This window comes from Kogia breviceps, chromosome 3 (assembly GCF_026419965.1).
Source record: "Kogia breviceps isolate mKogBre1 chromosome 3, mKogBre1 haplotype 1, whole genome shotgun sequence".
NCBI classification, from domain to species: Eukaryota; Metazoa; Chordata; class Mammalia; order Artiodactyla; family Physeteridae; genus Kogia; species Kogia breviceps.
The window spans coordinates 502,073-512,841 of NC_081312.1; the positions used below are offsets into that span (position 1 = coordinate 502,073).

The 10,769-nt window shown below is 61.1% G+C and overlaps 1 protein-coding gene across 2 annotated transcripts; it reads right to left on the minus strand.

Annotated features, from left to right (window-relative positions):
• Positions 1-2,467: 2,467 nt before the first annotated feature.
• On the minus strand, positions 2,468-8,020 carry TMEM121 (transmembrane protein 121). 2 transcript variants are annotated; one of them, XM_067030639.1, is made up of 2 exons: positions 7,179-8,020; positions 2,468-2,823 (listed from the first exon to the last, which is right to left on the minus strand). In XM_067030639.1, the coding sequence occupies exons 1-2, from the start codon at positions 7,986-7,988 to the stop codon at positions 2,707-2,709; spliced, it is 927 nt and encodes a 308-aa protein (XP_066886740.1). In that variant the 5' UTR covers positions 7,989-8,020; the 3' UTR covers positions 2,468-2,706. The 2 variants fall into 2 exon arrangements, with proteins under 2 accessions (XP_066886740.1, XP_058914131.1); XM_059058148.2 differs by lacking the exon at positions 2,468-2,823 and having other exon boundaries at positions 6,947-8,020.
• Between the last annotated feature and the right edge of the window lie 2,749 nt (positions 8,021-10,769).

Here is a 10,769-nt window from a genome sequence, read left to right on the forward strand (position 1 = left end):
CCACAAGGAAAAGTCACTGGCATGGCTCACGTGAGCAGAGTCCCTGGCAAGCAGAGTCCACACCTCCCTCCACCGACCAAGTCAGACAGGCGGTGGGCGGGCAGGCGGGTGCAGCTGACCCCACGGCTCTCCAACCCGCCACCACGCGCACATTCCAGCAGGAGGAGACGTGTGAAGCCGGGGCCTTCTTTCCAGCAGGGGAGGCCCGGCCTGCATGGGGACGTGGCCCCAGGACGGCTGGCAGCCCGGGGAGGAACCTCAGAACGTTCTTCCTCGGGCGGCCAGGTGGACCCAGTGGATAAAATTAATTAGCAACTCACAGTGAAAGAACGACGGCATTTCGCGTTTTTAAAGCAAACCCAAAGTCTAGACAACAATTAGTTGAGGGGAGAGGGGTCCAAGGGGAATTAGAGGCTAACATCTTGATGCTCCACAGGGAAGGACGGAGACACTTACTGTAAAGCTGTTAGAACAAGTTCAAGTTAAGTGCACAGAACATTCAATAGTGCTCAGTCGATTCACAGGATGGAGCATCACACAGCCATAAAAAAGAACAAAACAGCGCCATTTGCAGCAACACGGGTGGACCTGGAGATGATCATACTGAGGGAAGTAAGTCAGACGGAGAAACAGAAATATCAAATGATAGCGCTTACATGCAGACTCTAATGAAAATGAACTTATTTACAAAACAGAAACAGACTCACAGATCTCAAAATCAAACTGTGGTTACCAAAGGGGAAACGTGGGGGAAGTGATAAATTAGGAGATTGGGATGGACATATACACACTCCTCTGTATAAAATAGATAACTAACAAGGACCTACTGTATAACACGGGGAACTCTACTCAATGTTCTGTAATAACCTGGATGGGAAAAGAATCTGAAAAAGAATGGAGATATGTATATATCTGAATCACCTTGCCGTACACCCGAAACTAACACAACATTGTAAATCAACTATATTCCAATAACATATTTTTTAAAAAAGAGAGAAAAATTTCAGTTTAAGTGCACAGAACATTCTATAGCGCAATGTCCGTTAATAAGACGGACTATTACTCAGCCTTAAAAAGGATGGAAATCCTGACACAGGCCTCAACGTGGGTGAACCTGGAGGGCAATGAATGAAACAAACCAGTCGCAAAAGGACAAACACCACGTGAGTCCACTCATACGAGTTCCCTAGAAGAGTCAAATTCACAGAAACAGAAAGGATGGTGGGGGCCTGGAGCTGGGAGAGGGGGTGGGGAGGGAGTGCTTAACGGGGACAGGGTTTCAGTTTTACAAGATGAGAACAGTTCTGGGGATGGAGGGTGGTGACGGTCTCACAATCATGCGAGTGTACTTAACGCCACCGAGCTGTTGACCTAAAAAAGGTTAACAATGGTCAACTTTATGTTATGTATATTTTACCACGATTTTAAAATCAGTGAATAAAATGTATTACCCTTAAAAACATTCAACGGTGAATTACAGAAGAATTTATTTTAATTCTACTTGCCAAACCTGCAGAGGATAAAAAGTATAGTGGAAAATGTGACTGATCCAAAGGACTGGGGATGGAGAGGGGAGAGGGTTTTAAAAAAAAAGATGACAAACACCTAAAATGAGATGGTAGAAAGAGGTCCAAATATAACAGAATTCACAGTAAATGAATATGGATTAAGCTCGTCTTTTCACGCAGCGACTTCCACATAGCATGTAAACAACAAAGTCCACTTTTGAAACAAAACTGTGCCGAGCGTCTTAGCTCAGGGTCACTGTAACAAAGCACCACAGACTGGGGGCTTCAAACAGCAGACATTTATGTCTCCCAGTCCTGGAGGCTGGAAGTCCCAGATCAAGGTGCCAGCACAGCCAGGTCCTGATGAGGACCCTCTTCCTGTCTTGCAGACAGCCGCTGTGTCCTCACGTGGTGGGGAGACCCACGGTCCTTCCCTCTTAGCAGGGCACTAATCCCATCATAGGGCCCCACCCTCATGACCTCTTCTAACCTTAATCAACTCCCAACGGCCCCACCTCCAAATACCATCCCACTGGGGCAGGGCTTCAACAAGTGGATTTGGGCGGGGGGACACAGACATTCAGTCCACAGCAGAGGGTTTGAGAATGAAGGGTGGGAAAACATACACCACAAAAACACAAACCAAAGCAAAGCTGGTGGCACAATTCTATCAGGAAGAATAGAACGTAAGTCAAAATGGATGACTAGTGAGAAACACGGTAACAAAGGTAACAAAGGAACCAGGAACCAGGAAGACCGAACCTGTTACCAACTTAGCATGAAAATGTGCACGGCAAAGGTGACAGAAGTACGGGAAAGTGACACGATTGCCTGTGAGGTTCCAACAAACCACCTACGCCCAAAACCAATAGATGGTTCAGCCAGCAGAATTAGTGGCAATGGCTTTCCCAAACCTGACACCTCCCCTCGATTCCCAGGACTTAGGAAGATGAGGGTGAGAAGCAGGACCCCACACTTGGACACGTCGCAGGGGATTCAAGACTATCAAAGACCAACTCTGCAAACTTGCAGAGAAAAAGCGAAGATCACAGACAAAGAAGCAGGGTTCAGGCCGATGTGAACACGTTAACAGCCACGCTCATGCAAAAGCACCAAGCGTGGGAGAGGCTGCAGGGCTTACGCGACTCAGCCCTGTCGGAAAACCGTGTGGCATTACCTGGAGAAGCTTTACAGCCCCTTACCTGTGTCCCAGCAGTTTTACTCCTGAGTACATACCCCAGGGAAACTCCTTTGCACGTATGAGAGATGCACACACAGGGGCAGTCACGGCAGCACGGCTCACGGTGGCGGTAATCTGGAAAATCCAAATATCCATCGATGGGGACGGGATGGGAGAGCGTGGAACATTCACATAAGGGTCTCTCACTGGCACACAGAATGAACTACCAGACACGCGAAAGTATGGATGACTCTTAGTAAAACGTCGAGTGAAACGTATCTCCAAAGAAGAATATAGCGTGACACCCTTTCCATAACATTAAAAACAACTGAAACCCAAAGATGCATTCAGAAATACATATCGATTTGCTAAATCTGCACAAAATGGAAACAAAGGAAAGGCGCTCCCAGGTCTCAGGGTGAAGGTGCCTCCCGTGAACGCGGCAGGGACAGGTGGGGGCCCTCGGTGAAATGCAGTCATTGTCGAGATTTTAGCTTTGGTTTGGGTGGTGGGTTTGCAGGTGCCTCCATGACTTAAAGTAACAAATTAAAGAACTGACTGTGTAAATAACGACATCCAGCGTGGACCAGTGAAGGGAGCTTATCATGAACCAAAGGTGACGACCCCTCCAGTTCTCTGCACTGTTGTCCATTTTAAAAAAAAGAAGATTGTGGATCTTCCCTGGTAGTCCAGTGGTTAAGACTCTGCGCTTCCCGGGTTCGATCTCTGGTCAGAGAAGATCCCACATGCCACACGGTGTGGCCAAAAAAAGAAGGAAAAAAAAAAAGAAGAAGATTGTGACCAGAATCTACACAGGATGCCTCCGAACTAGTAAGAGAAAGACAATCGAATAGAAAAACAGAATATGCAAAATTCACGGAAGAGGGACCAGGAATGTTCCGTGGAGCTGTGAGATGATGATCAGCCTTGTGAATAATCAAAGAAGCGTGAAGGTAACGCGCTATCCCAGCCCCATCACATGGGCGAGACTAACACTACCTCCTGCGTTAGGGGTGGAGAAGCCGCAACGCTCATATTCTGCTAGTGAGAACGTAAGTGAGGACAGATGCTTTAGAGGGAAAAAAAATACTGAAACACCTAGTAAAGTTAAAAGGTGCCGCTCTTTTAGAGATATAAGTGGCCCCCATTCCTTCACAGCAGAATAATTTCATCTGGACACCCGGGCACCCTTTCCCTGTGGACCCACATGTCCAAATTCAGGGCAGTGGGGTGTGAGCCAGGTGTCTTGTGCCAGCTTCTGAGAACCACGCAAAGAGATCCTACAAGCGTCCCCTTCTGAGGTCTTCAGCGCCCTGTCTGTGCCTCGGCTGAGAACCCGGACAGAGCATCAGTGCTCACAGAGGAGCCAGGAGACGGGAGGGACGTAGGTCCCCAGTGGGCTGGGATGGACCAGCAGCCTGGACCACCTTCCAGACTCACGTGGGAGTGACACGAACATCCATGTCATCTAACCACCCTCCTCTCCAGTTTCGTGCCTCCCTGGGGGGACACAGACGAGTCCACAGTCAGGTCAGCAGGCCTTCCTCCGTGACCCAGCACCAGTGAGGAAGCAGTCGATTCCACGTTGACCGCTGGGCTGATAGGTCCGGGGCGACCTTCAAGCAAATTCCGGTCTGGTCACCATGAAGGAGGGGCCACGGGGCAGCCACTGGGCGTCCACGGCAATGCCCTGCCCAACCCAGCAGGCATCTTCCTCACCTGTCTTGACCTCCCTCCTCATCCTCCCAGGCCCCCTCTCTGCCACGCCTCCCATTCCTCGGCTGTCCGAGCCCCACTCCCACCCGTGAGGCTTAATTTGATGTGTCAAGAGGGCTGGGCCACAGGACGCCCAGGCAGCACGTAGACTGTCCCTGGGTGTATCGGTGAGGGTGCAAAGCAGACGGCCTTCCCCGCGCGCGGCGGGCCCCACCCAATCCTGGAGGCCTGGAGAGAGGAGGGGGGCCAGGGGGGACGGGAGGCGGGTTCGCGTCTGCCTGAGCGGCGTCCATCTCCTGCCCTCGGACATCCGCGCTCCTGCTTCGTGGACCTTCAGACTCAGACTGAACGACAGCGCCGTCCTCCTGGTCCCCGGCCCGCAGCTGGCAGGTCACGGGCCCGCTCTGCCTCCACGGTTGCGCGAGCCAACCCCACATGGAGGGTCTCTTCTGTTCCGTGTCTCTCCCGCTGGCTCTGTCTCTCCACGGAACCCGGACCAACACACCCCCTCCGAACCGCTGCCGTTCTGCTCTCAGCCCCCTGGTGCCACCCCACCTCCCGCTGCCCCCCTGGGAGAAGTCTGCTCCGGGCGCCCTGCGTGCCGAGCCAGCGCGTGAGCCCCCCACCGCCAGGCTGAGCCCCTCGGGCGGCACCCAGCCTCAGACCCTCTGACTGAGGGGTCCTCTCCTTGGTCCTTCTCCGGCGAACCGGCTGTTACCTTGTTTGTGCCACAGATTAAGCCACTCACGCTTCAGCCGCGAGAGTCCCATCCCTCAGCGCTGCGGAGTCCCCTCCCTCCTCCACGTGGGCCGTGGGCAAAAGGGTCCCCGGAGAGCAGACGGCGTGGCAGCCATCCTAACAGGGGCCAACACGGCGGTGGCTTCTGCTCTGGCCCTCTCACTAACTGGGTCTCCGCCGCATTACTGGACAAAATGAATCGGACAATGTGAAGTTTAACTATTACTTAATATGAGGGAGTTCGATTTTGCCAAGTTGGGTTTTTACTGTGATGAAGCTATTTTCCTACAGGAAAAGTAAACGTGCTTTGCAACGGAAGAAGACGGGTCAGGAGTTCGAATGTGTTTTCGTCTTGAGGGACCGAGCTGCGCGGTGCAGGGGCAGAGTCTGCCCGGTGCCACCACAGCAGGTGAGGTGCGTCTGAGGCCCCGTTCGGGAGGAGGAAGGGGGACGCGGAGGCCCCTCGCTCTGGGGAACAGGGCAGTGTCCTCGGCCTCAAACCCAGGGGTCTCGTCTTCCGCTGGCGTCCCGCGCCATCAGACCCCAGACCCAACGAAGCCAGTACCCCACCCCCGAGGCCCGCCCTCAGAACACGGCCGTCATGGAACCAGTTCTGGCCAGGGCCCCTGAGGGGCCCGCGCTGGGGGCTTCTGCGAGGGACCCCCCTACCGACAGCGGAAGCCCGCAGGGAGGAGTCCTCGCCCTCTCCTTCCCGAATTTGGATGCTGTTTCTGAGATGACAGGAGCTGTGAGCTGCTGAGTGAGGGGCTGACAGACAGGGGCCGGCTGGGTGGCGCTGCTGTCACGTCCAGCCATCACAGACCACCTCAGGAAGCCAGGGAAGGGCAGGCTGGGACGTCCCCATCTTGCTCCCAAGGCAAACCCAGAGGGCAGACACGTCGGGCCGCGAGCCAGACAGGAGCCCAGGTCATAAAAACGGGGTGTGCCGGCCTGGGCCTCATTCGGAGGTCCTCAGCGTGGGGGGGCAGGGCACATGGCCCATTAAACCAAGTCAGGACCAGTGTGCCTGGCGCTGCAGGGCCGCGGAGGCCAGTGGAGGCAGGGGTGAGAGGCGCGGAGCAGTGCTGAGGCCCAAGAGGACGGGTGAGCCTGGGGCTCCGAGAGCCCAGAGCCGTCTTCTCTGCCCTGGGAGTGCACCAAGTTCCCACCTCTGACACCAGGACATGGGGCCCCACAGCCAAGCCAACCCCCAGCAACGGCCCCATCGCTAGTCGGAGACCCAAGGGCCATCAAGGGGCTCCTCCGGGAAGAGGCAGGAACCCCAAACAGGCCGCTGGGAGAGGGGGTGGGAGCCTGGGACCCCTCAGAGCCGCTCTGCCACGGGTCCTCCCTGCCGTCCCCGCCTGACTGCCCAGAGACACCAGCACAGGACAGAAGTGGGCTGGCTCAGCCGCCCACCGTCCCTCGCTCACAGCCCGCCCCGCAGACGCCCCTCCGCAGCCATCGAGAGACTGGACGCATCGAACAGGCAGAGCAGCGCCACGTTCCATACAAAACTGTAAACAAGGGTCTTTAAAATGACAGAGGCCTCCTTAGTCCCAAACTCTGAGCCAGAGGTCCCCACCCAGGGACCCCAGGGGAACAGACCTCCGCCCACTCTGTCCTCCCTTCCCACCCAGGCCCCCAGCAGGCGGAGGCGGGACCCTTCCCGCTCTGGCTCAGGCCGTACACAGAGGCGCCCGCGCTGGGCGGACTGGCCGAGCATGGGCTGAGGTCCGTGGTCCAAAGGATTCCTGAGATGAAGAAGCGGCCAGGGGTCCCCCCCCACCCCGGGTTCGGGCACTCTCCGCACCTAGCCCCGTTGGGAGCCCGCCCCCACCCCATCCCATGCAAACCGCGCGCCTGCCGCCACGTGTCTCAGCGCCCTGGGGCGGCCCCTGTCACGTGTCCAGGGCGTCTCGCGTGGGCGAGGGCCCGTGGGGGCGACCCGGCTGGCCGTGCAGCGGCACCGAGTTGCGCTGGGGGGCTGGGGGCTGCAGCTCCAGAGCCAGCGCGGGTGGCGGGAAGTCGCGCACCTGGCGGCGGTACTCCAGGAAGGTGCAGGCCTTGGTGGCGAGCGCCACCACGTTCTTGCCCACGAAGATGGCCGAGACGCGGCTGTCGCGGAAGAGAGCCATGTTGGCGGCGCGCGCCAGCACGGCCACCACGTTGACGGTGGCGAGGCTGAGCACCGGGTAGAGCATCATCTTCTGTGGCGCGATGTGCTCGCCCTGCATGCTGACCTCGCTGAGCGCCACGCAGGGCAGCACCAGCAGCAGCATGTAGCAGTAGAAGAAGGTGAGGCCCTCGGCCCAGAGGGGCAGCCCGGTGCGCGGCGGCTCCCACAGGTTGGCCTGCATGTCCAGCAGGTCCAGCAGGTCCAGCGCCACCCAGAAGAGGCGGCCACGCAGGTCCTCGCGCTTCCGGAAGGTGCGCACGTACTCCATGCGGTCGAGCGCCACCAGGAGCAGGAAGAGGCCGGGCACGCACACCGACAGCAGCAGCGTCAGCGCCTTGCGCGCCACCGGGTCGGCCGCGCCGCGCCGCGCCGCCTTGTAGTTCTGGAAGATGAAGTAGAGCTTGATCTCCAGCACGAAGATGTAGAGGAACCAGAGAATCATGGCGTAGCCGCGCTTGGCCGTGCGCACCTCGGCGCCAACCCACACGGCCACGTAGCGCAGCACCAGCAGGAAGCACACATCGCCCACCAACACGATGATGCACACGCCGATCTTGCGCGGGCCCTGGTTCTGCTCCACCAGGTACGCGTCCATGACCGCCATGCTTCCCATGATCACCAGCGTGGTCAGGCACACGTGGCGCCGGTCCGGGGGCGGCAGCACCATGGTCGGCCGCCGGGGCCCCGGCCTGGGCGCGCGCGGCCCCACGCTAGGCTGCACGAGGCGCGGCGGCGGCGGCGGCGGCGGCGGCGGCGGCGGCGGCGGCGGCGGCGGCGGCGGCGGCGGCGGCGGCGGCGGCGGCGGCGCTCAGCCCTCGGGCATGGCGCGGGGCCTGTCCAGCCGCCCCGAGGGCGCCGCTGCTCCCGGCTGGCGAGCTCAGAACCTGAGGAGGTCAGAGCAGACAGAGTCAGGATGCGGAGGGGGCGGCCTCTCCCACCCGGAGACGGGCTTCCCGCGAGGGGCGCTGTCCCCACTCGCAGCCCCGGGCCTCGGCCGCACGCACGCGCCGATGTGCGCACGGGGGCCGCGAGTCAGAGCGGGGCCTCCAGGGGGCGCCGCAGCCCCACCTGAGACCCGAGACCTCGTTCCCGCCACCGCCGGGGAGGAAATGGAACGGAAGTGGCTTCTCCCCGCCGCGCGCGCGTCCCCGGGGACCCGGAGGTCTGTCCCTGCTGGGCCCACGCAGCCGTCTCTCCGGCTCTGGCGGTCTGCGCCGCAGGCCTGGAGTTCCGTCCCGTGGCCGTTCCTGCGGGAGCTCGGGCGTCCTCGCTCCCGGCGCCGCACTGGGAGGGAGGCGGGCCTGCGCTCTCGGCTCCGCGCGCTCAGGGAAGGCCGGAGGAGCCGGAGCTCTGGACAGGTTTCCTGATCCAGGACTGAGAGTCATCCAAGGCCTGCGGATTCCATCCCCAAAGCCTCTCCGTGCCTCCCAAGCCCTGCCTCGCAGCCCCTGCATCTTCCCTCCCTGCCTCGGCAGACTGAGCCTCCCCTCCGGTCCACCGTTCCCAGGGCGTGTGGACCAGTCTCTGCCCTGCCCGCGCCGTGGCTCCCCACTGCCCTGGCTGCGTCTCCTGCCGTGTACATTCCCCCAGCCCTAGCGCCAGCCCCTCCACGCCGCCCTGCTCACCAGGAAGGGGTGGTCCCCGCCACGCGCTGGCCCCTGCCCTTGGGTGCAGTCTCAGGAAGCCTGCCCTCCGCTAACGCCCACCTGGGCCTGCTTTGGGTTCCACGGCCCCCTGCACCCCTCTCACCCCTGGCACTGGTTGTCATGGCTGTGGTGGTCAGAGTCCCGCCTCAGGCTGCGGGCCCCCACACCTGTGCCCGTTCACACATGGGGGACCATGGAGGCCCTGCGCCCTCACCCACCCGAAAGTCACTTGCAGGCTCCCTCCCAGCCAGGCTCCCCATCCGTCCTGTCCCTCCCACAGCACCCGTGGCCCCAGGCTCTGTTTACTGCCCTGTCTAGACAAGGACATAAAATTTAATGTCACATGTGACTGTGGAGCCAGTGCCCAGCCTGCCCCTGCTGATACCGCAGCCCCCACTGCCTGGGGAAGGAGGTCCCCTTCCCAGTCGCCACCTCCACCTCTGCCCTCACTGCAGTGCTGCCCCACCCAGTACCCACCTCCCAGGGGTCCCTGCCGCCACATCCGGGACCCCCAACCACTCCGAGCTCGGACGCGGACGAGTCGAGTAGTAGGTGCCTTGGGAGAGTCATCGGCCCCTGCCTCCACACTTGCATGAGCTCCTGCGCCCCACTCACACACCCACCCCATGTCCCCCACCACTGGGTGCACACGCTTGACCCACGAAGCCCCCCTCCACACACATACACACAAACCACACACACACACACACACACACACCTGGGCCTCCTGTGGCTGCAGCAGCGGCCTGAGAATTTCCCTGATCCCAGCCCTTGGCCAACTAGCCAGACACCCGCCGCACAGCTAACCCCTTCCTCCCCACGCATACCACGGCTCACTCACTCATCCAACATGCGTGGAGGGCTGAGGATGCCGGGGCAGACCCCGTCACAGAGGGAGCCCCGGCCCCTGCCCCAGGCAGCCAGCGCCAGGGCCTGGCCACCCCTCCCCCACACCCTGCCGGGCCTCTCCCTGGGGACTGGCCCTGCTGCCCTGGCCGTCCCGGTCCCGGCCCGGTGCCTCCTGCGCGCCCCACTGCCCGGACCTCACACACTCCGGAGCCTCTGGGCCCTTCACTGCCCGCCTCCTCCCCGGCGCCTCACACGCCCTCCCGCCCCAACCGTCCCTCGGTGCCCACAAGCGGTGGCAGGCGGAGAGAAAAGGGCTGCCCTCCCCCGGCCCCAGCCCGATCGGACAGAGGGCGGTGAAGGGGCTGGGCCGCTCGCCGCAGCTGCGTCTCCGCTCCTCCGACCCCACCGCCCGCTCCCCCGCCAGGCCTCACCCCTGCAGCGCCGCCCCTGCATCCCGCCGCCCCTGCGGCCGGGGAGTCGGGGTTCACCGGGAGCCCCAGCCCGCGCACCCTGCCCGCGCGCCCTGCCCTCACTTACCCGCCGCCGGCCAGATGCTGCGCCGCGGCGAGGCCGGCTCCGCGGAGCCTGTAGGTGCGCGGGGCCGAGGCCGCGCTGTGCTGCGCTCAGCTGCGCCCCCAGCCCGCGCGCGCGCCCCGCCCCCGGCCTGAGGCCCCGCCCCGCGCTCCCAGCCGCCGGCGCCCGCCTGACGGAGATGGGGGGTCCCCGCGATCCCGCCCCCTCCGCAGCGCCGATTGCCAGGGCGACGGCACTGCGCGGCAACGGCCCCGGGACCTGTGGCACTGGGCAGCCTGACGCCCCCAGGGTCCACGCGCAAGCCTGGGAAGTCTCCTCTCCACACTCCTCACCCAGCAGCGGGAGAATCGCCCCGCGGGCGCCTCAGTTCCGCTCACGCCCTGAAATTCCACGGCAGCCCGTACCCGGGCCGCCCACCA